At 39.4% G+C, this 24,136-nt stretch overlaps 1 protein-coding gene across 1 annotated transcript in view; it reads right to left on the reverse strand.

Annotated features, from left to right (window-relative positions):
- The window catches only part of plch1 (phospholipase C, eta 1), a 90,156-nt gene that overhangs the window by 27,039 nt on the left and 38,981 nt on the right, over positions 1 to 24,136 (reverse strand). Inside the window, exons 3-11 of the mRNA XM_081373168.1 lie at positions 20,975 to 21,121; positions 15,320 to 15,564; positions 11,493 to 11,621; positions 10,164 to 10,334; positions 8,515 to 8,608; positions 7,271 to 7,474; positions 7,053 to 7,173; positions 4,873 to 5,044; positions 2,243 to 2,350 (exon numbers count right to left, since the gene is read on the reverse strand). Coding sequence (XP_081229294.1) covers positions 2,243 to 2,350; positions 4,873 to 5,044; positions 7,053 to 7,173; positions 7,271 to 7,474; positions 8,515 to 8,608; positions 10,164 to 10,334; positions 11,493 to 11,621; positions 15,320 to 15,564; positions 20,975 to 21,121 — 1,391 coding nt within the window. The remainder of the gene's footprint in view (positions 1 to 2,242; positions 2,351 to 4,872; positions 5,045 to 7,052; positions 7,174 to 7,270; positions 7,475 to 8,514; positions 8,609 to 10,163; positions 10,335 to 11,492; positions 11,622 to 15,319; positions 15,565 to 20,974; positions 21,122 to 24,136) is intronic.

Consider the following 24,136-nt stretch of genomic DNA (forward strand, 5'->3'; position numbering starts at 1 on the left):
TTTTCAGTGCATTCGGCTTTGCTAGTACACTTTATTCATATTAAAAAGACAACAGAAGTAATTATGAAATTACATCTAAAAGATGTACTACTTAAGTGGTTCACAAAAAGCATAGATCAGATGTTTAATATTAATTTAAACTCTAATCCATTTGCCATTAAATGATTAGTTCACTAGGTCCACGTTGAAGTCCATTATATAGAGAAAAATCCTGGAATGTTTTCCTCAAAAACCTTATTTTCTTTTCGACTGAAGAAAGAAAGACATGAATATCTTGGATGACGTGGGGGGAGAAAATTATCAGGGAATTTTAATTCTGGAGTGAACTAATCCTTTAAATGGCAATTAACCTGCAATTAAGTGTCCGAACACATTACATTCAGTTCGTACTTATAATATAATATAATAATAATATACTTATAATAATATAAGTATTCATTTCTTTTTAAAAGTATGCTAAAGTGTACTTGCAGTGTGAATTCTGTAACTTTAATATGGTGCCAAAACAAACACGTGCAGTGAAAGAGGCCGGAGTGATGTTTGTTCTCTCTCTCTTCACTTCAATGGCTATTCATGAGTCATTTTATTAAAAATCAAAGCCTGGCATACTGATCTGAGAGAGCAATAAAGGGTTCAAAGTGTTCCAATTATGCATTTTTTTTTAGTTTTTGTTTGATTTCTGTCATTTATTAAAAAAGGTAAATGGCTTTAAAATCTCTCGGCCATAATGAGTGTCAACTTACAGCATTGCCAGCGTGTTTCTTGTATTTCCTGACATGTTTAAGTAGGCATGTAATGAGATGAAGGATAGAAACCTTTAACTGGCTCCCAGCAATGACTTGTCTGAGTGGATCATTAAACATTAATTACTCCTAACAAAACAACATGAATATTTTGCAAGGGTACATTAAAATGCTATTAAAGCATTCTTCATTCAAGATCAACAAATAAATACTTAACTAGGAAACCAATTTATTGTTGATAAATGAGTCTGGGAAAATAAATGTTAAATATTGATTTCAGCATCAAAATCTGTGCGAAACTGTGGGCAGTCTGATTGTAACGGAGGCAGTGCTGCTGGATGGACCTCTTGGCAAAAGGCCACGTTGTTGCATATAAAAGGTGTTTCCACAAAAACAGAAGCTTGCCAGGGGTTCGGCCTGCGATTGATCGGCTTTTAGAGACTCACTGTGAGCCAGAACGGTGTGAGGAGGAAGCCAGATAAATACTGGCTCCATCAAACGTGAGAGATTTTCAAAAGAGGTGGAGAGGAGGTGATAAAGCGTGAAAAGACATAACAGCTTGAGTAGTGGAAAAAGTAAAAAAAAGGGCAAAATGAACTTATTGGTAATTCTGATAAGGTATTCGCACAAAATGTGTAGTAGTACAATATTAATGTACAGACGGCATAGACGTGTTTAGTTATTCACTCTCGATTTTGCAAGCCATATGCAACATATACGCATATACGCTGTTGCTAATATACCGACGGGATAAATGACTCTTGGGCCCGACGCAAATCTAAAATGGGTTGGTCTGAAGTAGCTTCATTATTCATAGGTGTGGTTTGGGCGTAACGTGAAATAAACCAATCAGAGCGTCATCTCACATTCCCTTTAAGAGCAGGCGCGCTTGTTCCATGGCGGATTGCTATTATAACGGCGGATTTGCAGGAGCGGTTCACAGCCGAGGAGACCGACAAACACAGAGAAGTGGCATTGTATGGGGATGGAGAAACCCACCCAAATTAGCTTCGGTTAAACAGGCGTATAATAATTTGGGTAAATGTGTAAGCTAGATTTATGCCTATTTTGTCACATCTTCATGGACACCACAATGACTTCCCTCGTGTGGAATATTTTTCCTTGTAATTATGAATGGTTTGCAAAAATGTGAACTGCTGCGTCTGTGTAGATGAGAGAAGCAAAGTGTATGTGCGTTGTGCACACACTACATTATGGCCAAGCATGCGCCCTTAAAATAGCATATGAACGCGCCACTGACTTTAGACGAGGTTTCTCCTGGTCTGTGGCGGAATTGTTTTATGAAACTGCAAAATAGCACCAGGGAACGTTTGCGCTGGAACACGCCTCCTCTTTTCGCTGAACTGTTTTCCCTAATTTACCGACTTGCGTCTGTGGAGGGAAAAGTCCGCTGTGCGTCGGGTGCAAAATAGGAATGACATATGTGTCGGTGTATAAAGTCAATTGCACTGGGTGCAAGATAGGGCCCATAGTCTTACCATACTATTCTTCAGCTTGAAGTCATCTTCAATCTCATCAGCACTGTCGTCGTCAGACACCTCACCCTCTTCAGCATCTGCAGACAGGTACAGAGGAAGACGCTTCCCCTGCAGACGAGAAAAGGAGCAATGAATGCTTCCATAGATCTGACTTGTCAGCAAACAACCCAATATTGAGTGTTAGATAGTGTTTCACCTCTGTTTAAACTATCGACAGACCGTACAGCCTGTGTGTGTTGACACAGCACCTCAGATATTGATACTGGAACTGATTCCACACTAATGGCTCTTGGCCACAGGCGAAAGATAAGTGTTGTATGAAACCACAGGGATATTTTCTTTTTAGGAAGACTGCAATGTAATGTTTTCTCGGTTTGTGTTAATAACCCTGTTGTTTCATTCCCAATAAGACATACAACTTGTTTTCACTTGTTATTCAGACAACAGAGGACCCTCATTTGGGAGGAACCCACAGTATCTATACCTGAGGATAACCAGTGTTTTTACAACAGGTATTAAGATTACTTTTGGTTGATCGGATAACAAGTGGACGACGCAAAATACAGGTGTAAACGGGGTCTAAAATGTATTAAGCTTGACAACTTTCAACCACTTTCAGAGGTAGTTGAAAACACATTCTACCGGATTGCTTTCATAGTGTAAACACTCATGTGGTCGAATGTGTTCAAACAGCCTAAAAAAAGACGCCTACTCTCCGTCTACTGATCTAATGCGTGAACATTATGGGAAGCACTTTAGCCAGACGGGATTTAAACTTTGTTGGCTGGAGACCCAAGTTTGGTTTGAAGACGAAAAACATACCGAGCACAATGTTCTCTCACCATTCCTGATTTCTAACACACACTCACAGCGTTCGGCTGGTCTGTCAGAGCAGAAACTAAAGCTGATGCTGTCTGTGTTTTCTGTCGTCTCCACTCACGTTCAAATATAAATTGCGTGAACTTATTTCATCAGTTAGATCGAAAGATCTGAAAAAGCCCATACATTTACCCGCCCATAGACCCTCCCCTCGAAGAAATCAGGGGTTAAAAGTGGACAAAAGAGACAGATTAAAACACCAGAAGTGAACAACAGGAATGTGTCTCCCTCGTCCACTTATGATCCGATCGACCAAAACGCATCTTAACACCAGGTGTAAACAGGGCCTTAGACACTTCAGAGCATTGAAACCTGTTTACGGGTCATTAAGCCTAAAACTCGAAGGACAAACCCTTGTCTCCTCCTAGTCGGTCGGTCTACTCACAAATGCATTTGTGTGAGGGCTAGTGGGAAATAAGAGTCGCCGGTGGAAGGACAAGACGGAGGGAAAATCAATTCCATGCTTTTGACCTACAGAGTTGGCAGGAACAGAGTCTGGCGGAGGGAGCTGACATTGTGACATGTTTAAGTGTGTGTGTGTGTGTGTGTGTTTTCGAAAGAAACCCGTGTTCGAGTGCGGGGATTTACTCAAGTGTGCTCCAATCACAAAGAGTCCCTGCTGGGTTTGAGAGTCTGCCGTCACTGTTTGCTCAACTAGAAGGGTCCTGTAGAGTCGCAGGCTGGCAGTGCCATCTGTCTTGACCTCCTTTACTAATGCCAAGATCCTCCATGGCACAATGACGTCCGTATTTACAAAGCAATACTCTCTTCTCATCTGACTGACCACCTGTCATCCCATTACAGCCTTAAAGAAATAGTTTAGCCCAAATGAATTCTGTTAACATTTACTACTACTTCTGAAGCTACATAATAGCTTTGTGTGAGGAAAAGACTGAAGTGTAAGTCTTTATTCATGTGCATATTCAAACTTCACAGAAACTCAAGAACCGATGCCGTTTAATGTTACTAATGTCATAACTTGTCTTGATGCGACAAGTTTGAAAATGCCCATGTTTAACAACTTTAACATTAACAACTGAGTTGAATATCTCCGGAGCGGAACGCTGTTTCTCTGAAGACAGTCAGATTGACAGCTGACAGATGTGAACACGATAACTTCTTGATATGATGAACACAACGCATATATTCACCTCAGAGAAGAAAGTATGGGTTGCATCACATGTCTCTTTTTTGTTAATCTTGATTTCTCACAACTTGTGTGTTTTTTCTGTGTGTGTCGGAGTGAACTGCGGTACTAATAGAGTCTCATGAGTCGTGAGAAGATCACAGACAAAGTCAGGATCATTCAATTTCAGTTTGTTTTTCACCAAACCCTATCATAAACAGTATACGAATATACAACACGTGTCGCAAGGGATCATTCTGTGATACTTTAGCATCTTTTTTTAAAAAGCTTGATGGTCGCTATTCACCATCATTATATGGACGAGCGTGAGATAAATTTTTTTTTAAGAATTCTCATTTTGTGGTCCATAAAAGAAAATGGACCAAGTAAAAATTTACTTAAAGGGACAGTTCACCCAAAAATGAATACGAAACGCACATGGCATTAGAACAACACCAGGGTGGGTAAATTATGACTTAATTTTCATTTTAGGGTAAACTGTCCCTTTAAGTTCATTTTTGACAACATGCCTATACTGGCTCATCAGTTAGACCAGCATCAAAACAAAACTAGCCTTATCCAGTGTGGAAATTCAGGAGGGTGCCTTTGGTTCACACCATCATACCTTTAAGAGTATCTTTCCTTTCAGGCTGTTCGGGCTGGGGATCTGCTTGGGGTCTTTGTTCAGGGCCTCCCCCACGTCCAGCTTGTCTCCGAAGATCTCCTTTAGGTGCTGAGCGATCTTCTTCTGCTGCTGAATGCTGCAGTGATTCTCTATGGACAGGATCACGGGGAACCTGACGCAGCAGGAGACAGAAGAGAGAACGGATGCGGGTGACAGTAATCATGAACCAGGGAACAGAAACAACAGTCAGCAGATGCTCCTTGCCTTGTGCCTTCCTCTGACATTAACCTTTTATCTGTGTTTCTTTCATCTTGCCTCATCTTCACTGTCATCTTTCTCTCTTAACTTCTCACTATTTCCTTTTTCCTGTCGGTCTCTCTTTCTACTTTCTTTCCCTTGCCGTCTTCCTGTTTGGTTTACTTCAGTTATGATCTGCACACTCAAAAAGAAATTCACACTTTGGTCACTATTGAGGCAAGTTTCCGCCACAGAATAAAACCTTTTAAAATATAATTGCGACTTTTTATCTCACAATTGAGAGTTTGCATCTCGCAATTCTGACTTTATTTCTCAGAATTCTGAAATATAAAGTCAGAATTGCGTTATATAATGTTGCAATTGCGTGATATAAACTCAGAAATGTGAGATATAAACAAGCTATTCTGAAAAAAATGCAAGTTTATCTCACGCAGTTCTGAGATAAAAAGTCAGAATTGTGAGATAAAAAGTCGCAATTACCTTTTATATTTTTTATTCATTGGCGGAAACAAGCTTCCATACCATTCTCACTCATAATCTAAGATCTCGACATTGCATATTCTATTCACATTTCTCCATCTAGATCTCTCCAAGAGCCTGTGAGAAAACACATTTTACAGAGCAAAAATATAAAAATGATTCTGTGCTCTTTGAAAATCGCTGGATTAGATTCTGACAAGCTAGACCTGAATGTCAGGTCTGTCTGGGAATCAGGGAAACCCTCTGGGTTTAAAAAGCCTCACACTCACATACACACATACACATGCATGAAAAAACAAGAGAATCAGAAAGATTGAAATGGAAAGATTAAAAAGATGCGCTGTGGGGCTAAAGTGATATCAATACTGTCTCAACAGGGATCATGGGATACGGTGAGTGTAATTTGCATGCGATATGCATGTGCTAAATGCTCATTTGCTCCATTATGGTGAGTCATTAGCTGAAACAGGTGGCTGTTTAATGATAAAACACCATTAAAGAGACAGAAAGGTAGTTTTCTAGGAGCATCCAGGCAGAGGAGCAAAAAGCCCTCTTCTATTATTACTGTACCTATCCTCATGGTGAAAAACAAAACAATTTTCCACAACAAATTAAATATAATGTTTATGTCATGCAACTCACTGGGTGCAGTATCTGATAATCGTGAGATGAAGAGAAGCAAACACAAGGTCTGGGCCAAATCTGAACTGTTTTGGAGATAACAGTCTATCACATTTGAAAACTGAAAATGGTCTAAAACAAATAAAATTCCCTTGTGAAGCTGATCACTGAAATATTAATACATTTTTGAGGTGGCACTCAGCAATTCCTATTATATATATTATTTTGTGTAAATGTTTTATTTCATTTATACTATTTTTATGGAATACTAACACACTGCTTACAGCATATTATATACTAAATATAAAAATATTATGTGAGACAATATGCATTATGTGACCAAGTTGCATGTTTCATTCAGGGAAACATAAATATATTAATCTTTTAAATAAAATTAAATCATTACTAAATAAATAATACATTTTATTTTCTTTATAAAACTTAATAGTGACTTTTTGGAGTTTAACAACAATCATTCTCATTTTACAGGTGTTTTTGCGAACCATAATTCATTTTTCAAACATTAATGGGGATTACCAAAATAAAGGGACTGGTATTGGGCATGCGATGCCCATGATGACCAACATTTTACCCTTTTGTAAAATAAAACAGTTTTGACAGGACACTGATATGTATCTCATGTGATGCATCAAATAATTGTTCCTTTCTTTAAGCATAAAGAACATATGGTTGTTTTAAATAGGATATAAATATCTGTAATGTGTCCACAAGTGATGCTTTTAAAGCAGTGAGGAAAATGATTTCCTGACATCAAGTAATGACTGATCATAGAGGACAGAAGGAACACTGGAAATACGCACTCATTGTTTACAAAGGCATATCTGTTGATGGTCTCAATGACAGATTTAAAGGTGATCTTGGAGGTCAAAGTGTAACCGTGTTGAACCATAGGCTCCCCGTCTGGGCCGTCCCAACAGTCCACTGTAACACAAAGCAGAGTCACAAACAGGGCTCAAAAAAACAATACGTGTTTTTTTTTACAACCACGGACACATTGATGTCCTCAGGTTCCTCTCACCCTCCACACAGCGGCAGCCGGCCTGCAGGACCCACGCATACATGTCCGTCTTGGAGTGGGACAGCAACTGGTCTCCAGTCAGATAGGTGTTGTGGGACGAGGCGATGAAATAGTTACACAGAGGCTGGTCCATGTCTTGATTGATCTCGTTGTGCTGAGGGTTGAACACATCACACACTGGGCTCCGCATGTAGTTGGTGAACCCTGGATGGTGGATACAGGAACGGCTGTATGTCATATATAATCTTTGAGCTGACATAAACAAATCCAAAAGAAAAATACAAGCAACATTTATGGGGACCGCTAAAATATGGGGACATCATGTAAAATAATATGAGATAACATACTCAGACAAAAAAAGGATATGACAAAATTGCAGGAGTGCAACAATTGAAGGATCAATTCATTCATTTTTTACAGTAAAAGCTTGAATGCAGTTTTTACATAAAAAAGTGCAAATGTTATGATAGATACTGTAGATAGATAGAGAGATAGATTAGATAGATAGATAGATAGATGGATGGATGGATGGATGGATGGATGGATGGATGGATGGATGGATGGATGGATGGATGGATGGACGGACGGACGGATGGACAGACAGATAGATAGATAGATAGATAGATAGATATTAGAGATAGACAGAGATAGACAGATAGTGTTTTCTCTTTTACACAGATGTCTAGCGGACTATTAAAGGGTCACACAGCAGCAGGTCATCAGTTCCATCAGCTTTACTCTAGCAGGAAGTCAATCTGAACTGAGCCTGTGTGTGTGTGTGTGTGTGTGTGTGTGTGTGTGTGTGTGTGCGTGTGTGTGTGTGTGCTATTGAGCTTAAGGGAAGAGAGCGTGGCCAGTGTTCAGACAGAACTCACAGACCCAGAACATAAAGCTGAAGTTGCACGACACACACACACATTTTCACACAGTTTTGGGCCGAAATCAGTGACCGCATGTGTTTAGCGCTTCTCTGATGGCACTTCATTTATATATTTAAATGCTTATTGTTATGGTTTAGCATTTGTCTCCAGACTAATCGACTAATGGCTTAAATGAACGGCTAACAGTCAACTTGCAGTCGAGGACAGCCCTAGTTTCTATGTAATTAAGTAAAAAATAATTAATATACACATGATCAAGAATACTTAGACTCTAGCTTTTCTGTCATTCTGTCAGGTACTCTGCGATAAACATAGGGCAATAGGAAGAAAGAAAAGTAGAGACCATAAAGACATAATTCTCACCTTCGATTCCAAGAACTTCATTCTGCTTGTTCTCCTCGGAGACTTCAAACTTATTGATTATGTCCAGACAGTGTTCAGGAGTCACATTAGACATCTGTGAAGAAATCAAAAGAGAGGGTCAACCTCATGTCCCTCTTCCAGAGAGGATCCATGAACATGTCAATCATCTGCTCTCTGAGGGTCACCTCCTCTTAAAGGAAGATCACAACCCCCCCCCCCCCCCCCCGAACTGCCATTCTTTCACTAAATGGCTTCATCCTTCTGTTTTGTCTGCACCCTTTCCCTCTTTTCTCAAGTTCCCCGGGGCTTCGGGTCCGTGCGTGGGCAGAGAGAGGGAGCAGGGGCAGAGAGAGGCTGTTCATAACCTCAGCTGGAAACACATTATAATGGCTGATAGAGAGACAGAGGCTTTCACTTTCTGAATCTTAAAGAATGCCCAAGAGCTCAGGCAGAAATGCATGAAGCACAGTAAAATGCTCTAAATTACTATATACATGATAATTACAAATTGCAACTAAAATAGAATAAAAATAACAAATTGGTCAGAGACAATAGAAGTGAAATTATTTCTGAATTATCAATCTGAAGCAATATGTGGAATGATACAGTTTTGCTTTGGTTTATTTGGTTGCACTTTATTTTAAGGTGTCATTGTTACAGTGTAATTATATATTTAAGTACTGAGTAATATTAAGTACATGTACTTACTATAGGGTTAGGGTTTGGTTGAGGGTTAGTTGCATGTAATTATGCATAATTTACTGTTATTACTATGGTAAGTACATGTAACATATGTAACAAGGACACTGTAAAATAAAGTGTTACCGTTTATTTTTTAATTTAATTTGTTCTGATCACCAAGGCTGCATTTATTGATAAAAAATACAGTAACAACAGTAATAATGTGAAATACTATTATAATATTACATACAGTAGTAAGATGCAAAAGCTTGAAGAAAGGAGGAAAAGAAAGTAGTTCAGAGCCTGACCGGGTGAGACATCTGAGGCGGTTATGGTCCATCAGTCAGGATGATGTTTATGGGATTTACATTAAAAAACTATGCAAGGCTGATGTAGAGAGCTTCTGAAATAAATATATATGCTTATAAAAGCGTGAAAACCCCTAGAACAGTCATGGTCATTGGAACATGTGTGTATCAGCCCTTCAAGTCTCCATGTGGTGAACATCAAGTTTATATGTTGTTTATATGTCTATGTGGTGTTTTTAATATGCTTTTAAGACAAACCATGAGCAAATTCATAAGTCAACACCATTGCTGAGTATTAAAACTGCAGTGTGTCAAAAATGTGACTTCCTACCATCACAAGCAAGAAACCAATCCCATCGACGAGGGGGCGGGGCTTTTCTCCACTGACTTTCTATGATGTTCAAAGCATGTTTAAGTGGAGGCGGAGACTAATTTGCATATTCATGAGTCTGTGTATACTAAATGAAGCTAAAGTTCAAGCTATTTTAAGGCATTAAGAAAGTCATATTGATTATCAAATATGAGTTTTAAGGGATAAAATGATTGACTCCAAGCTTCACTTTTTGATGAGAATGACACATACTGTAAATATGGCAAATGGAGAGACAACATATCATGTGTGAAAGGTCTGTTTTGCTCAGGAAGAGATGTTACATTGACCTTTTGCTCCACACGCAGAAAGTTGCCGAGTTCCTCTGTGGTCAGATGATCTTTCTTCTCACTGAAGCTCATGAGCAGCAAGAAGAGGTCTCGCCTTAAGGACATCATCTTATAGAAGACGGAGAACTCCTCAAACGTCAGTGAGCCCTGCTGGTCATCAGTGTCCGCCTCCTGTGAACACACACACAGAAAGAGCAAAGCTGCATGACTTTTAACAAGAAAATATCCTTAAATGTCTATACTATTACTACTACTACAACAATCATTATGCATAAAAGGAAGATTATATTGAAATATATCCAATAAAACGGTGTCTTACTATCATGCCTGTTCGTCAATTGACCTTATTCAACAAAATTCTAAGTTTAAGTGAGAAGTTTTTCATTCAGTCATGTATATTATCCTCCTTTTCTGTCCAGTTCTCCCTGTCTAAAGTATTTCAAACTCAAATTGTCTTTAAGAACTTAAGCAGTCACAAGTAAAAATGGAGAAACAATTTTTAAGGCACATTAATCATAAGGTGATATAAAGCACACAATGGAGTTCGCACAGCTCTTCTGAATAGAAAACAATGTTGTTCTTAAAATTACAATTTGCACCCTGCCTTGAGAGAACAGCGTGAGCCGGATTTAATTAAACTTTCTATTAAACAATGGAAACTTTGATTGATTTATTAACAAATTAGATTCAATTTACATGAAGTGTAAGGATGTTCACCTCTGTGAGTCCATGCAATGCAAGTGAATAGGCCAAATGTTGAAGCTCAACAAAGTACTTGATAGTAATCCATACAATATACCAGTGCATGAATCACTGTCCTCTGAAGCACAATAATAAGTGTGTGTAGGGCTTGACATTCACTTTTTTGCTCTCCAGCCACTGTGGCTAGTGGTTTTCCAAAGTTACTAGCCACTCAGTATTTTAACAAGCCACAATTTTGACATCTGATACCATGGGGAAAAACTGTCATACAGATATTTTTAATATTATCTCATAATAATATCAATATCAAACAGTAGAGCTTTGGTGCTTGTAACGCCAAGGTCATGGGTTTGATTCCCAGAGAAAGCAAGAACTGATAAGAATGTAAATGTGTTCCTTGAAATGCACTGTAAGTCGCTTTGGATAAAAGCATCTGCCAAATGCATAAATGTAAATTTGGCAGCAGGTTTATTAGGCTGCTGTCACTTTAAGACCTGACGCATGGATCTATTATACTGTTACACATGCATTTTCTTTCTCAACTGTTTACATTCACTTAAAACATAACTGTGTTTACGTCAATACTCGCCAAGACCATTTCTTTAAGGCTTCCACTTTCCCGCATACCTGGAACATTTGTTTGACTTTCCTGCGAGGCAAGTTGACGTTCATCTTGTGTAAAAGCTGGTAGATCTCCTCAATGTTCAGAAGACCGTCTCCATTCTTATCCGCCTCCTCAAACGTCTGCTTCATCCACTTACAGCAGGGTTAAGAGAAAAGTTACACTGTGATGCCAACACTGTTTAAACTGGAATAAAATCATCATAGTTTTGTATGGTTTTGGATGAGGGTGTCCCTTTAAAAGAAACCTAACTAGGAATGTTATTATCTAAACTACTTTTCAGTCTGTGCACACCGGAGAGGATGAGCTCATTGCTTTTCTCTTCTCAGAACTGTAACACAATTAGCTCTAATGCACAACTGAGACAATCCCATCACATACAGACACACACGCAAGGCTTATTGTGAGTGCTGGTGTGCATTTGCATTGTTTTTCATGAAATAATGGCCACTGTTTTAATGTGTCAGTGCAACTGGTCTGATCTTGTAAAAGTATATAAGCCCTTAGTTATGGCATGCTAAAAATAAAGGGCTTTATCTCAATACACTTAGTGGGCGAATGCATGATATGCATGTGTGAATCAGACTGTATGTAATACTGTATGTGAAATTTGCTATGATATTTGCAGATGTGTGTGTATGGGAATATTTCTACATGCACAGGTGATCAGTAGAGAGAAGCTGTCAGGAAATACATCATCTATACCGTGGAAGAAGAGATGTCTGGTTTAATGAAGTATGGCATTTGGCAGTGAGCCTGTGATGGATGTAATTACAGAAAGGAAAGGGGCAGCGCTTCTGTGACTGAAAGGAAAACCGAGGCTACTTGGAAGGGTCTGCAGACTTTGAAAGTCATCCAAATATAGCGGTCGATTCAGGGCTAATCAGAGGAACATTAACTTTTAACCTGAGCTGCACGAAGCAGAAGATCTATTTTATATTATGTGTCATTTATTGTTAATCTGTGCTCTTTGATCTATTAAACATGTCTTGTACAGCGTGGGTAAATTTATATGTCTGTTTTGTAGGACACACTAAAAACATTGATTTTGTGATTAATTCCAGTCTGCATTTGAACAGTCTTGATATTTGTTCTTACCATTTCAAGATCATCACAATTCACAAACAAATGAGTCTTCTAAACTGGTCCTTTGTATAAAAGCAAAGCATACAGAGCAACCAGTGTAGTCCAATTCATAAACAAATGACTTTTTTCAAGTCTGTTCTTTAAAAGAATCATTCAAAAAGCCATGATTCACTCAGTTAATGATGAATCAACACACTGAATCAGTCAGAGCGGTCGATGAATCAATTAAGTTACTAAAGAAATGCAAGTTAAAGTTGAGGATCTGTGAACTGGAATCTGCGTATCAATCCCCAACCCTACATTCTTAAAGGGGACCTTTTATGCAAAATTCACTTTTACATGGTGTTTGAATACAGATGTGTGTCCACAGTGTGTGTAAACAACCAGATTATAATGGTAAAAAATCCACCCACTCATTTTTTTATAATCCCCATAAATCATAACAGTCTCTCGTTCCAGATTTCCCCCAACTCTTCCATAAGAAGCCCCGTCCATGATCTGCTTCACAAACGAGGGTCAGTTCAGTGCTGGATTTGCACAAAAGTTATTTCTGAAAGATTTTTAGATTAACATCTAACATAAATTTATCAACTAACCATTCAGAAACGTCCAGTTGGATTCTAAAAATTTGAGTCTCTCCATCAGTGTCCGACTACGATTCGAGCATATAAGGCTAAACACAACTACTGACCATTTCTGACATTTTGGCCAGGTGAGATTCTCTAGTTTTGTTGTTGCCGGAGTATCCGAAGCATGAGCTGTAAAGGCTCCGCCCACTTCTGGAAAGGGGGAGGGGAGCAGCAGCTCATTTGCATTTTTAAGGGGCACACACAAAAACTGTGTGTTTTTGCTCACACCCAAATAGGGGCAAATTTGACAAGCTATAACAAATTATCTGTGAAGTTTTTTTAGCTGAAACTTCACAGACACATTTTGGGGACACCAGAGACTTACATTACATTTTGTGAAAAGGGACATAATAGGTCCCCTTTAAGGTGGAACAAATTACCAAAAATTTGTGGGCAAAAAAAGGTCCATTGTCTTTTGTATATAGTATATCTTTCTGTTAGCCTGGAAATCCAGACCTAAATGTGAAAGATTAATGGTCTGGCATCGACTAATGAAACTCGGCCAGCTCGAAGGGCGGCACCAAGCACGCATTTGAAAATCTCACTGCACGCAATTGGTTGCACGCAAAGCTACCAGCGGAGCTAACTGGGAGATTAGACTCTTGCCGTATCCGGTCGGCAGAACAGCAAAAACATCCTTCTTGCAAAGGAAGGATTCGAGTGGCGTCTTCCGTTCCTCTTTTAGATAAAAAGCCAAGTCTAACTCGTTCATTGTAGCGGCCAAAGCCGTTTCAAACAACTGGTGTTCATCCATAGCCATCTTGCAATGTTTACTAATGACTTCGACGTCACAGCGCTGTCGTCATCTCGCCTCTGGCCCGCCTATATCAGATAACCCGATGTGATTGGTGTATCTCGGATACAAGGGCATATTTAATGAGCATCATTACTCGACGCCAGAGTAACTCGCTGAGCAAATTCAACTTGTGCTCTGGCGAGAACTCTGGATTTCCAGGGTAGCTTTCTGTTGGTCAATGTGGTAAATCTGCGTGACCAACTTAAACCTGGTACAAAATCTGCATAGGGAAATCTTTCGCCCTTCCAGATTGCATAAATTCACATTAAAATTGAAATATGCAGAACAGTGGTAAATGGGAACTGTGTTTGCGACCTTAAAGTCTGTCAAGTCTTCCTCCATCCTAATTTTGAAGACTCTTTAAAATACTTTAGGCTGCTCGTCTGGTTCCTCAAGGGTTGTGTTTTTAATTCTGAGGGCACTGGAAACTGTCTCTTCATGAACAACAGTAAAATGGGTCACAGTTGAACTGCCATCTAAGTGAAATTACCAGCGGCCATACGCTGTGTGTCTACAGTTATGGCAGATTATAATGACCGCCTCCTGATGACTCACGCCTCTTTAATGAGAATAACAGAGATAAACATAAGGGAGGAGAGGATGAGCAGCTCTGGCTTTTTATCTCCTCTTCCTCTGAGGCCGGTTCTTTAATGCGAGTCTGTGCTTCTGTGAGAACTCCCCGCAGAGGAAGACTGAACGGACTGAGTCAAACAGCTCTCGCTCACTCTCTCTCTCTCTCTCTCCTTGCATTTCTCTCTCTTTTGTAAATCAGTCTAAATCAATCAGTCAAAATCGATCACAAATCCTTTCTGCCTTCATCTATTCATCTAATAATGTATTCTCATCAATCCATCCATTAAAAGATTAGTTTAGCCAAAAATGAAAATTAAGTTCTGTTATTAAATTCTGAATGTCAATGCTGCTCTTTTACATAAAACAAAGGCAGTGAAAAAAAAATCAACATAAATGCCACTCCATTTCAAGTCTTGTAAGTCCATACAACAGCTTTGTATGAAAAACAGTGAAATTTAATAATACTACTACTAATTAAAAAATGCATGCATATATATATATATATATATATATATATACTGTATGTATAATTGCAAATATGCAGTTGTTGTATGATAAAGAGCAGCCGGAACATTTCTCAAAACATCTACTTTTGTGGTCCACAGAAGAAAATACTAAATGTAGATGAGTAAATTATGACTATTACTGTAATAAATCCATCCATCCATCCATCCATCCATCCATCCATCCATCCATCCATCCATCCATCCATCCATCCATCCATCCATCCATCTTGCAGTAAAGGATATTGATCATGTGTGCGTTGTCTCTTGGCTAGTGAATCTTCATCACTGATGCCGGCCATCAGATATCTGAGTCCGGTCACCCATGTCCTCGCCTCCTCTGAGTTTGAGGTCACCAAGTCCAGAGATTCCATGTGATTTCCGTGGTAAATAGTGAAACAACAGCTCGGATCAAAGCTCCCTTCCGCATGGCGATGGAAGATGTCAGACTGTCGACCTTCTGTGACCTTGTAGAGTGAGTCGATGGTGACTGGGGAGAGAGAAAAGAGAAACCCTGAAAGAATGACCCAGTAGCGATGGATGACCAAAACGCAGAGATACATTCATTAGCAAAAGCCTTGCCAGCAGCGATTTAACCCACATTAATCAACTACAATTAAATATATGCTTGGGTGAACACTTCCATTTAAAAATAAATTAATAGAAACTGAAATGAATAGAAGCTGTTAATGAAACTTATCTGATTCTGTAACCGAATCAACAATTATTTGCAGAAGTTATCACCCCCACTGCCCCTTTCTTACGTTAGAGGCTCTTTTCACTTCTAAAGCATTAGACCATAACACTGTGGAATTAGATTTCAGCTCTATTTCCTCACTGTGCCTTTTACTTTCTGTTGCTTATCCATCACTCTTTCTTTGATTCCTCATAAGGGAACACAGGCTTTAGTGTTGGAGATTCAGCATGATCATCTCACAGTGTGTTTGCTGCTACGACCTCGTCTACTGACTAGCCAATAAAAATGCAACATGAAATGGCGTATTGATCAAAGTTTATTAGATCCATGTCGTACAGTGTGATTTGTAATGATCTTATAGGATTTCGAAATCACACAATCTATAGCAGGCATTGCATGAAACTCTTGACAAGCACTGTGTGCTTCCTAGCCACTTCAGTCTTATCAAACATCCAGACACACACCAGCCTCTGAATCTTTCAGCAATGCCTTTTCAAAGAGATATTTCACCAAGCCTGAAAATTCTGTCTCTTTTACACACCCTCATGTCACTTCGGAGTCGTATGCTGTTATTATTTTTGTGAAACACCAAAAAATTTATGTTTTGAAACAACTTCACACAGCTCTGGCCATGCAATGACAGTTTATAGCAACCACAGCTGTCAGGCTCCAAAAGCACAACACATACCACAAACAAAAGCACCAAAAAAGTTTCATAAAGCCACTTGTGTATCTTTACTCCAAGTCGTCTTCTATGATAGCTTTAAGTGAGGAACAGAAACGGAAATTGAACCATTTCATCATTGTTCCAAACCCTATGAATTTTTTTCTTCTGCAGAACACATTTTGAAGAATATTCATATAACATTCTTCAAAATATCCTCTGACTGAATTTTACCTTTTTGGGTGAACTATCCTTTTAAAATGTAACTTCGACGATTTTCAACCCACTTGGTTACTCCTTGTTACCTGGACCGAGAAATTCATGTTTATTTGTCAGCTAAAGTCTTTTGACAGCTCCAGGGATTTCGTGAAAATGAAATAATTTCAATAATTATTTCAATTATTCAAGGACTTTTCAAGTGCCTTTTCATAAATACAGCTGAGCTGTTTTCAAGGGTTTTCCAGGACTTAAAGGGATAGTTCACCCAAAAATGTAAATTCTGTCAGTAATTACTTTCCCTCATGTTGTTCCAACCCCGTAAGACCTTCGTTCATCTTCGGAACACAAATTAAGATATTTTTTATTAAATCTGAGAGCTGTCTCACTCCTCCATAGGCTTCTAAGACACTATAACTTGCTGGCCCAGAAAATGTATTAAAGACATTGTTAAAATAGTCCAAGTGACTACAGTGGCTCAATCTTAAGTTTATAAAGCGACGAGAATACTTTTTGTGCGCAAAAAAACAAACAAAAATAACGACTTTATTCCACTTTGCATTTCCTTCTCTCTGGGCCTCGAGTCTTTTCACGTAGTGTAACAGTACAGCGCATCTGTGTTGTACGTCACACGTAGGCACAACATGAGGGTGAGTAATTACTGACAGAATTTTCATTTTTGGGTGAACTAACCCTTTAAAGTTGACAAAGACAAATTCAAGTACTTCAAACGCTTTAAGCACTTTGTGCGAACTGTGTTACTTGCTCTCATGTTGTTCCAAACCTGTATGAATTTCTTTCTTCTGCAAAACACAAAAGAAGATATTTTAAAGAACCTCTGTAACCAAACCTATTGCAAGGACAAAAAAAAAAAAAAAAAAAAACACGGAAAAAATCCTTACAATATGTTCTTTTATGCTCCAGAAGATTTTGGACCAACATCAGGTTGAGTAAATGATGACAGAATTTTCATTTTAAGATGAAATATCCCTTTAAAGTCCCCCTGTGGTGATAATCCAGATTTTAATGCTGTTTATATGTCTATGTGGTGTTTTTAATACGCTTTAAGACAAACCGTGTACAAATTCATAAGTCGACAGAATTGCTGAGTATTTTCTTCTTAAAACTGCAGTGAACCAAAGACAGTCTCAAAAACACGCTTTGAAATCGCTGGTGTTTCTGACGTCACAAACTACCTTGTAACCAATCAGATCAACGTGTGATCGTCAACCAGTGGATCTCTGAGCTGAGTGAGTGAGTGGAGGCGGGGCTCATTTGCATATTCATAGAACTGCGCATACTAAACGAGGCAAGGGTGTCGAGTTACATTCAAGATATTTTAAGGCATGACAAATTTTCAAGGAAAAAACTATTACAAATTTTTAAGGGATACAATTATTGACTACAGGGGGACTTTAAATTTCAGTATGGAATAGAATACGACATAGAATAGAACATTTGGATCACATTTTTGATGCTTTTATAGTGTGTTTTGTGTTCATTATATGGCAGAAGCTGCGTAGAGATTAATCTTTCCTTTTGTGTTTCACTGGGTGGGGGGGGGGGCAGCGTACGGTTTTGGAATGACACAAGGAGAATATAAAACCTTTTTATTTTCTTTCTGAATGAACAACTCAATCCAATAACACACATCTTTAAAACTTCCTGTTATGATAATAATCTTATCAAACACATGAGTCACATCAAAGCTGTTGATTCCAGCGCTGATCCCTTAACCTGACAATGATCTGGGCACAATCTCTCTCTTTTTTAAATTATGTCTTATCTTATGAGAGCAGTTCACAAACATGACAGCAGCAAAATAGGAAGAGGTGGGGTGAAAGAGGGTGAGATGGAGGGGGACAATAGCACTTGAGCTTTTTTTAACTGCACTGTGTAATAATCCACCCATCTGGGCTAGGTCAGATCAGCTCCGCTCAACAAAAGCCTGAAGTGAATATGGAGAACAGGAGTGAACAGGATTTATTTCCAGCACAGTAACAGAGCACTCACCCAGGGAAAAAGGAGCGCTTATGCGGGATTCACTTCACCCAAACAAGTGACACAGATTGTGAGAGAGCGGTGTGTTTCTGGAAGCCCCTGGCCTGTGATTCATACACAGCCATTATGTAAGCGAGGAGAGACACTCAACATATCAAAATCTACACGGCCGCTTTGATGGGGAAGCAGAAAGGAGCGAGTAATACACCGAGACTAAAAGAGAGCGAGGGAAAGAGAAGGGGAGAGCAACAAACAAGAAAGAGACATTAAGAAAGTGACAGAAAGAGAGAGAGAGAGATCAGTAAAGCACAGATGTGGAACATTGAAAAGCAGATTGTGTCTGACTCTGGTTTGTCACTAGATGTTTCCATCCAAATAGGGATTTTAATGTAAAAAAATTGGAATATCACAAAAAAGCAGAGTGCAAATGAAGCAGAGTTTCAGGAGCCGTTCAAGAGAAGAAAATTATTAGTTCTGTGGGAAAATGGTGCAAAATAGAAAATTAAAGCTTCCGATTTTTTGAGGCAAAGACACATGACTTTTTTTTTATGTATTCAGTAAATGTGTTTGCATTGTACACAACAATTTTTGATTTTAGTAAACTAAACTTAATTCACTGTTTATTCAATTGATTTGTCCAATGTATGTGAATTCACAAAATGAAAAAAAGCTACCTGTACTTTTGGGAGTTGGTAAAACCAAAGACTTTAAATAGATATACAACACCACTGCACTCATATTACTGTGAATGGGAAAAAGTGCAATGCAAAATCTGGTTGAATAAGTCCCGCCTTTTAAATAAAAGAGCCAATCACCAATTAGTAAAGTCATTGCATCACTGCAGCGGCCTAGAAGCTCCAGTCAGTGTTCAGAGGACCTGTTTACACCTGATATTAAGAAGTGTTTTCATCAATCCGATCACAAGTGGACGATGCTGAATACAGGTTTGAATGGGGTCCAAAACGTATTAAGCACTTCAACCACTTCCAGAGGTAGTCAAAAACACATTTGACCGGATTGCTTTCGTAGTGTAAACACTCATGTGGTTGAATGTGTTCAAACAGTTCACACACGTCTACTGACCTAATGTGTAAACATTTTGGGAAGAGCTCTAGCCAGACAGGATTTAAACGTTCTCGACTGGAGACCCAAGTTTGGTTTGAAGATGAAAAACGTACCAAGCACAATGTTCTCTCAGCATTTCTGATATCTAACACACACTCACAGCGTTCGGCTGGTCTGTCAGAGCAGAAACGAAAGCTGATGTTTTTCCGTCGTCTCCTTTCGAGTTCATATGTAAATTACATTAACTTATTTCGTCCATTAGATTGAAAGATCTGAAAAAAAACCTACATTTACCCGCCCATAAACCCTCGCCTCGAAGTGTTGGGGAATTTCATCTGTCTCATGCAAAAGTCTATGTGCTGTAATGCCAAGCAGAAAACTAGGTCACAGGGTTTGTAAGGATAAAAAAGTACACAAAAGCTCAGTACATACAGTATATCTTACGAGAAGGTGGACATGGTGAACGGCACGAGAAGGTGCTGAAAAAAATGTAATATGAGAAGTTTCAAAAAAGTACAGGTGAAACTCGAAAAATTTGAATATTGTGCAATTATTTCACTAATTCAACTTAAAAGGTGAAACTAATATATTATATAGACTCATTACATGCAAAGTGAGATATTTCATGAGTTTATTTGATATCATTTTGATGATTTTGGCTTACAATTTATTAAAACCCCAAATTCAAAATCTCAGAAATTTTTCACATTTTCATAAGCTGTAAGCCATAATCATCAAAATTATAACAAATAAAGGCTTGAAATATCTCACTTTGCATGTAATGAGTCTATATAATATATTAGTTTCACCTTTTAAGTTGAAATACTGAAATACATGAACTTTTGCACGATATTAAAATTTTTCGAGCTTCACCTGTATATGTAATATGAGATGTTTTTTAAAAAAAGCGTATGGTCAGAGATTCTCCACCAATAGAAAGAAGGCCTCGGGGAAGATGTTTCTAATGGTGGCGATATCTCGAGGAGGAGCAAAAAGAAAAAGATAACTGTATGGATGCTCATTGGGTACCCAGCGATAAGAAAAAGGTATAAGACCTGAAGGCTGACCATTATAAGTCAGATGAACAGCTGGCATCTCACTTTGTTGAATTGTTCAATAAAGTTAATTCTTCTGAGACCTGAACCAGAGACTTTAAATCTGCCACAACAGAAGAAATCAGGACAGAAGTGCCTGAAAGTGGATCTTTTACATATATTAAAGAAAATCTTTCAACATCTGGGTGTGTGTTTGACTTACTCTTGGCTTTCTCGCTCTTGCGAGACGGTCTCCAGCGGATGCAGGAACGGTGTTCGTCCAGATAGAAGAGCCGGACCAGACCTTTGGAGCCGTTCTTCAGCTTCACCATCTGAGTCCCCGACTGCATCACACTCATGCATCGCTCAACTGCGGGAACAAAATAAACACACACATGCACATTGAGTGGGTGGATGGGCACTTGAACAGAGAGGAGAAAATGCACAACGATATAAAAATGGATTCTGTCTCTAAATATAAGGAACTCCAACAGATGGAGGTTATGTTTGATAACAGCACTATGGATATTTTTTGAAAGTATGACGATGGGCTTCACTTTAATTATGACGCATGTAGAGCAGTTATTGAGCACGTGGTGGGATATGACGAAATGGGATAACTGGCAACTGGAACCAGGCTCCGATCAGGATTTTTGGGAGCAGTATCGACCAGGGGTGCGTTTCCCAAAAGCATCGTTAGCCAACTATGTTTGCAAATTCCGTCGTTATCAGCAGTTCAATGAGTCGGTGTTTCCCGAAACCATCGTTCCAACGAACATTCGCAAACAGCATCGCAAAGTTGTGTGTTTGGAACGACAGATCTCGACCTGTGGTTAGAAGAATAGTTTCTAGTTTGCATGACATGTGGACTTAACAAATCCTTATCTTGAGCCAAATAAGCAAGCTGATATTCAGTACAACCTGCGTCTTTTATTTAGAATACATACAAATGTCATTTACATCTTTTAGTTTGTCAAGAGATAGTTTGTTTGTTTTTGAAGAGTGCGCATGTGCGAACGTGCTCTACTACGTAAGAACGAGTCTATGATTGAATCTGGAAATAAAGCAAAATAACTGAGAAAAATAAGAAATAGTCCTCAGATGTCCTCAGTCATGTCTGTAATTTATAGCAAAACATAAAGGGCCCTATTTTAATGATCTGAAACGCAAGTATCAAACGCAAAACGCAAGTAACTTTGTAGGCGGATCTCGCTGTTGCTATTATACTGGCGGGATAAATGACTCTTGCGCCTGACGCAAATCTAAAATGTGTTGGTCTGAAGACGCTACATTACTCATAGGTGTGGTTTGGGTGTAACGTGAAATAAACCAATCAGAGCGTCATCTCACATTCCCTTTAAGAGCAGGCGCTCTTGTTCTATGGCGGATTGCTATTATAACGGCGGATTTGCCAGGAGCGGTTCACAGCCGAGGAGACCGACGTTCTTGTCAGGGCCGTAAAACACAGAGAAGTGACATTGGGGACGGGAGAAACTCACCCAAATTAGCTTCGGTTAAACAGACGTATGATAATTTGGGTAAATGTGTAAGCTAGATTTATGCCTATTTTTTCACATCTTCATGGACACCACAATGATTTCCCTCGTGTGGAATATTTTTCCTTGTAATAATGTATGATTTGCAAAAATGTGAACTGCTGCGTCTGTGTAGATGAGAGAAGTGTATGCGCGTTGTGCACACACTACATTACGGCCAGGCATGCGCCCTTAAAATAGCATCTGAACACGCCACTGACTTTAGACTAGGTTTTTCCTGGTCAGTGGCGGAATTGTTTTCTGGAACTGCAAAATAGCACCAGGGAACGTTTGTGCCGTAACACGCCTCCTCTTTTCCCTGAACCGCCCCCGGGAGCGCAAGTTCATTCCCTAATTTACCGACATGCATCTGTGGAGGGAAAAGTCCGCTGTGCGTCGGGTGCAAAATAGGAATGATACATGCGTCGGTGTGCAAAGTCAATTGCGCTGGGTGCAAGATAGGGCCCATAGTGTTAATTCAATCTCAAACAGATTAATTAAAAGAAGTTATTACTCCAACACGTGTGTGACGTCATAAACCAACATGGTTGAACGACCACTTTGCGACAATACAGTTTCGGGAAACAGTCGTGACTAGCTAGTTGATTTCTCAACGATGCATCGTACTATGGTAGTGAAGCAGCGGGTTGCATCATTGTACAGAAAACGCACCCCAGTATCGGCAATGACCGAAATAATGTATACCACATGATAAAAATAAGGCCCATTCAAGCCGGGTATTTTGACATATTTCTGTGTGTATTTGACCTTTTAGCTGTGAACCCGAAGCCCAAAGTTCACCTTGTTTGTCCGCGTTCCACTCCGTCTCGGAGCGACACACAACAGTATCTCTTTCATGGCTAAATACAGTTTTAATAACTCTTTTTATATTGAGCACGTCATGCAGTTTAGTAACTTTAGACTGCAGTTTACGACCTGGTTTTGATTAAGTTAACTCTAATTTTTAGGGAGGAAAGAAAGTGCACACCTGTGAAGGAAATAAATGCACTAAAATATCACAGCACTAGTTTCTTGCTGTCGTTGCAATGACGTTGCAAATGAATTGTCTTTTTCTGAAACCTGGTAGAACAGACCAGTGAATAGTGACGCAATTTTAGCTTAGCATAGAAAATTTGTCTTTGGAGTCATCGGATCGGCCTTTATAGAAACCACTGATCAAACTATATAGCAATTATCGACCGATAGCGATCGAACGGAGCACCCTTAAACTGAAAAGGTTAAAGAAAGTTCAGGAAGCCTGCAACAAACAAAAGCCAACATGATGCAACACAGCAGATGTTCCCTGCAACCCAGCTCATCTTCTTGACCGAGTGAGATGGAAACTCCCAGTCCTACAGGCCCACTGGGACCAATCGGCTTCACATCGCCTGACAGATCTGACGGTCTCTAAATAAAACTTCTGGCTGGCTCTCTGCAAAACAGAGCAGCAAAGACAAGCTCGAGAGGAGAACACGTGCACGTGTGCATGTAGCAGAGCTGCTTTCCTTCGAAATCACTTCGCACCATGACACGCGTGTGCTTCGGCTCATCTCCTCCATCAGAGCGCTGAGGGGAAGGGCACACAAAGCCTGAAAACTCTCTCAGTCCAAACCTGCTGAAACACACAGTCCTCTCAAACACTCGACTTTATACTGTCAGTGTGATTTCAGGTCGCCAAGGAGAATCCCATATGTGAAATCGAGCAGATGAAACTGAAGCACGTGTGTGTTCTCTGTCTGACACGCTGGAAGCGGGATGGCCTGAGGGGCTGGTGGGAGGAACGAGCTCCTGGATGATATAAAGCGGGAGTGGAACGTGATGTGATTTACTGTATACAGGAGACAAACACA

The sequence above is a fragment of the Scardinius erythrophthalmus genome (assembly GCF_964197995.2).
Source record: "Scardinius erythrophthalmus genome assembly, chromosome: 8".
Lineage (NCBI taxonomy): Eukaryota > Metazoa > Chordata > Actinopteri > Cypriniformes > Leuciscidae > Scardinius > Scardinius erythrophthalmus.